This window comes from Apus apus, chromosome 4 (assembly GCF_020740795.1).
Source record: "Apus apus isolate bApuApu2 chromosome 4, bApuApu2.pri.cur, whole genome shotgun sequence".
NCBI lineage: Eukaryota > Metazoa > Chordata > Aves > Apodiformes > Apodidae > Apus > Apus apus.
This window is the reverse complement of record NC_067285.1, coordinates 37,434,125-37,439,570: the sequence shown is the minus strand read 5'-3', so window position 1 is coordinate 37,439,570 and position 5,446 is coordinate 37,434,125. Positions and strand designations below refer to the sequence as shown.

Here is a 5,446-nt window from a genome sequence, read left to right as displayed (position 1 = left end):
GTTCTTGTCAGTAGGTTTTCAGTAATTTGCTTTTTCTTCTTATAATACTCTGAATTGTGCACTAATTCATCAGAAATCTGTCATGGGGCTTGTTGAAACCCCCCGGGGGGAGGTTGTGGCCCAGCTCTGCTGAGCTCTCGAGGGAAGGTGGGTGTCGAAAGCCAAGTCAATGCTGTAAACCAGAATGCTCTGGGAGTGAAATAAAGAGCTGGAGCCAGTCCTGCTGCAGTGTCCCCTGCTGATGGCCACTCCATGCAGCACAGCTTTGTCACCCGTGTCCCTCCTGTCTGTCACTGTGTAACAGTCCAGCTCCAGTGGGGTTTAGTGTCACCTGGTTTGATCTCCTTGGGTACCCAACATGGGTTGTTTTTTGTTTAATTACCACTTTGCTTTTTGGTATGGGGGGGGAAAAAATCTGCTGAATGTGACACAAGGATGCAGGAAGTTGGGCACACCAGAAACTGCTGGGCTAGAGAAATCTAAATAGTCTGGGATGTGGAATGCTGACCCCACAAGTCATGCAGTGCTGGGAGCCAGTGCCAGTGCTCGGAGAGCCCAGCCTCAAGGATCAACCTTAAATTCAAGGTGTAGATGGTGCTGCTTCCTGGAAGCTGGTTTCCCGGGAGGTTTGAATTTGTGTGCCAGAGGAAGCTCTGCAGCTCTTGGGTTTCTTCTCAGTGCCTGCTCTGACTCAGAGGTTCTCCCAGCTCCTCTTGGTAGTTGTGACACCTGAGGAATGCCAGGCTGGTGCAGTAACGTGGCTCATCCTGCACCTCCTTCCTGCTCGTAAAGATCTAGTGCTGAAGTCTGGATTGGTTTTGATTGTGAAGTGTGTCCTCAAGTGAGCTTGAACATCAAACTGATCACAGGGGAGGAGGAGCCCTTGACTCTTGGCAGGTGCTTGGTCCTCTAGTGACCAGCTGAGCTCTCGTTCCCTTCTTGTGTTCCAGCCCTGGCTGGTGCCACACTAGCCAGGTCCTGCCTTTCCTTCACTTCAGCCTTGGGGCTGAAGAGGCACAAGGGGTTCCTTGGAATTGTTCCCTAGGTCAGTTCCTGCAGCCAGGCTGTCATTCCCACTTTTCCAATGAACCTTCCGTAGTTGTTCCTGCTGCTTTGAGAGTCCTTGTGAAAGCACAGACCCTCAGAGTCACAGAGTGGTGAGGGCTGGAAGGGACCATCCAGTCCAACCTCCCTGCTAGAGCAGGGTCACCTACAGCAGATCCCACAGGAACATGTCCAGGTGGGTTTGGAAAGTCTCCAGAGAAGGAGACACCACAACTTCCCAGGGCAGCCTGTCCCAGGGCTCTCTGACCCTCACAGGAAAGAAGTTTTTCCTCCTGGCAGCTTGTGAGAAGATCTGGGGCAGTGGCCCCCTCCTGCAGTGCCGGGAACACATGCTCAAACCCAGCCTTGTTTCCAGGTGGGGGCTGAGGCCGAGCAAGTCTCCACTGCTGAGCTCCAAGCTGTACCACACAGTTTTGGGTGAGGAACAGCTCATTCTTGGTGTTTGAAGGTCAAATCCTCACAGGAAGAGAGGCACAGACATTCCAAGCAGTGATTTGCTCAGGACCTGCTCAGCCAGAGCCATCTCCAGTAGGTAATTCTGTGGAACTGCCTGTACTGGAGTTGTCCCCAGGCTATAAAGCGACCCAGCTGCAGCACAGAGACCTTTGGTGGCCTGAATCACAGAATTACTGAGGCTGGAAAAGACCTTTAAGATCATCAAGTCCAGCCTATGACCTGACACCACCACATCTCCAGACCATGGCACTAAGTGCCACCTCCAGCCTGTCCTTGAGCACCTCCAGGGATGGTGCCTCCACCACTTCCCTGGGCAGTCCCTTCCAATGTCTGATCACCCTTCCATGAGGAAGTGCTTCCTGATATCCAACCTAAAGCTCCCCTGGAGCAGCTGCAGGCCAGGCCCTCTCATCCTGTCACTACTTGCCTGGGAGAAGAGCCCAACCCCACCTGACTGCAACCTCCCTTCAGGTAATTGTAGAGAGCAAGAAGGTTTCCAACCCCATCCCCCTGAGTCTCCTCCAGGCTAAACGACCCCAGCTCCCTCAGCCTCTCCCAGAAGAGGGGACTAAATATGTTTGTTCACTCTGTTCTCCACAGCCTCCCCCCGCCCCCCTCACTGTGGCTGTGTGTGGGTCCTGCAGGTGCAGCTTCTCTTCTCTGGAACTGGTGGGCCCAGAGCATCATTTCCCTGGTGGGTGCTGAGGAGCCCTGGGCAGCAGCCGCGGGTCTGGGGGGTGAGGTGCAGGGGGACACCCACAGTGTCCAGCCCTGCACGGGGCTGGCACGGGTTGGCAGCAAAGGGGGCACCAGCCCTGTTGGGACAGAAGCTGGCCAGGCTGGAAGCTGTCCCTTTGTCTCTCCCCAGGCAGGGATGTGTGGGCTGCAGCACTTTGCAAGACAGAGACAGGGCTGTGCAGCACCAGCCCCTCTTTCTGCAGGGTTTCGGTAGCTAGAAGGTCCTTAAGTGCTGGTGTGCCCAGAGAGGGTGTGGAGGCTCCTTCTCTGGAGACATTCCAAAGCCATCTGGACATGTTCCTGTGGGAGCTACTGTAGGTGACCCTGCTCTAGCAGAGGGCTGGTCTGGATGATCCTCAGAGGTTTCTTCCAGCCCTCACCACTCTGGTCAAACAGCACAGAAATGCAGGGCAGCAAACTGCAATTACTGGGCTGGTTCAAGGTGACTTGTTCAAGGCTCCACAGCCCAGAGAGCAACAAAAGGAAAACTCCATCAGCTGAGGTTTCCAAAAGGCTCCAGGGTCATCCTTGCTGTCCTGCCCCAGGCACCAAGCATGCCAGGCTAGACCCAGAGGGGCTGTCCTCACCACAGGCCTGTCGCACCGCAGGGAGCCACGTGGCTGTGACACCCCACTCCCCCAAAATTAAAAATACAAAGTGAGGATTAGTTACACATATAAATATTTATTTTTACTAAAAGTGAGTGTTTTTCAGCAGAGTATCAAGTTTAGAATATATTAAATCATGAGATGCATCCGTTGAGGTACAAATTCCAGTCTCATGTCTTTAATAAATATGCTATAAAAAACCCCTAGTCCACATACTCTATTTTAATCAGAGGTAATCAGTACACTATTTTAGAAGGACAAAAGATTTCTGTTTTGTTGTAACCATTTGGATTAATGCAGAAGGGGTGTTTGTCTGTTTTTAACCGTTGGATTAATTTAAGACAAGTGGCAACAGCAACTATTTAGCTATTTAAAAATTACTAAGATTGCAAAATCAGAAGTGGGAGTTATTGCTTTTGTCTTCCAGGTCCCTGCCAGAGGGCCTGAGGGGAAAGGCACTGGGGCTGCTGTGCTTCCAGCTCCTGACATGGCTGGTGCAGCATTTTACTTGAGGTATAAATGCAGCTTCGGGCTCTTTGTTTGGAAAAAAATTACCAAAAAGCCCCACCCCAAAACAGCTGACAAATTAAAATAATATATATATATTTTTTGCAAAGATATTCCCAATTGTATCTGTAGTCTGGGAGCTTGTACCATGGCCACAGCTAAACAGGTGGCAGCTCGGGCTGGAGGTCACTGTCCTATGGCAGAGATTGTAGGGAGGGCAGATCCCGCTGTAATTAAAACTGAAGCACAAGAAGAGGAGAAGGTGACTTCCATTGCACTGGAAACACATTCCCACCCATCCTGGGCCATCTACTGAAAAGGACGACTACAAAAATAATTCAGGTTGCTGCAATAAGCAGAAAGTGCACAGCTGGCTTCCCTCCCAAAAAGCCCTCACACTGGGGAGGAGGTGAGCTCCTCATGGGGCTGCAGGCTCAGCCCTTTCCCTGGAAAAGCCTCTGCAGGACACCAGGAAGCCACCAGCACTGCAGGATGCTCGATCCTCAGCCATGGTCCCAGCCGGACATGCTTGAGGGGAGACACCTGGGCAGGTAGAGCTCTGGGGCTGGGTCACAGGCCAGAGGTGCCTGTCAGCAGAAAAGCCTCAGGAACAACAGCAAAGTCCATGGTGGGGACAGAAATAAAACCAGGTCAGGTCTGCAGGAACGTTCCACCAGCCAGAGCTGGGAGCAGCACCAGACACTGGCTCTTGCTTGGCCCCATCACCCCTGGCTCAGCAGCAGGGAGGGACCCAAGGACTTCTCTGCCACCCTCTGGCCATCCCCCCAGCCAGAGCCAGCCTCAGCATCCCTGATCAGCCAAGATCAGATCCCCGGTGCTCAGGTGGGGCTGTGGGGACAGATCAGGGCAAGTGCTTGAGCCACCTCTCTCCTGGTTTCCCACATGCAGCAGCTGCTCAGACCCACCTCACACTGACACATCGTCGCCGGGTTTGCCTTTGACTTGCCTTCTGGAAGGGAGGAGCACAGGCAGAGGAAGGGGATCCTGTCCTGGGAGGACACCCACAAAGGCACAGAAACATCATCTCCAGTTTTTTCTTGCTGCCCTGAGCTTTCTTGGAGGTCTCCTGGGCTTTTCAGTGCCTCCCAGGACAGCTGACCTCAGAGCACCAGGAATGCTCAGCCCAGGTTTTGTTTTGTCTGGAGAGGTCAAGCAGGAGGAAGCAGGAAGAACAGTGAGCAATTGTCTCAGGCACAGGAACTGGCAATGGTCAAGGCTGACTTAAAAAATCCTTTTTTTAAAAAAGGGTGTTAAAATAATCCTGCTGTTTGCTAGGAAACAAATGTCTGAGGCAGAAGCTGGAGGGCAGGGAGTGGATCCCAGCACCGAGTGCCCGTGCCCCTCTCCCAGCCTGGCAGCAGCTCCTCACCTCAGCAGCTGGGCGAGGGGCAGAGGAAGGACACGTCTTCATTTCTGCTCCATCAGGGGACAGGCAAGTTTTGATCCTGGTGCTGAGGTCCCAGCGTGGCCATGGCGGCACGAAAATGATCCTCCTGGTTCATCCAGAGGCTGGGCTGGGAATGAAGGAATGAAAGACCTGCTGCCCTCCCCTTCCAGCTCCATGGGGACGTTCCAGCAGCTCCAGGGGGAGAAGGACCAGGCTCAAAGTATTTCTGATTAGTACAAACCACTCTGACCCAGGCAGGAAAACCCTCCAGTCAGAGCACTGGAAATGCCAAGAAACTGATCTGTGTCATAGGGAACCAAGCAATCATTGCTCACTCTTAACACAAGTATTTCTAGGAGGAGGAGGGCTGTTAATTCTTTTTCTCCAGCGACTGGTAGTACTCAGTGAGGACTTTCCAAGCTTTGGGGGCCATGAAGCCATCTGGTGGGTCTTCACCCTCCCGGGCAAGCTTCCTCATGCGTGTCCCCGAGATGAAGTCGAAGTCGTCGTGCCTGCACAAAGCAGAGAGGGGCTGGAATCAGCACAACTGGCCCCAGTACAGCTCTTCTGCTGTGCTTGGGAACCTCCCAGCACTTGTCTGCAGCTTCACACCCAGGTCCATGGTCTGCACCAATGGGGTTCCCCTTTCCAGAAGTGCTGGAGT

General features: G+C 53.0%; 1 protein-coding gene across 1 annotated transcript in view; it reads right to left on the bottom strand.

The window, feature by feature from the left end:
* Window positions 1-2,927: 2,927 nt before the first annotated feature.
* PAPSS2 (3'-phosphoadenosine 5'-phosphosulfate synthase 2) overlaps window positions 2,928-5,446 on the bottom strand; it is a 32,412-nt gene continuing 29,893 nt past the window's right edge. The window contains exon 12 of the mRNA XM_051617023.1: window positions 2,928-5,294. Coding sequence (XP_051472983.1) covers window positions 5,153-5,294 — 142 coding nt within the window. The 3' untranslated portion in view covers window positions 2,928-5,152. The remainder of the gene's footprint in view (window positions 5,295-5,446) is intronic.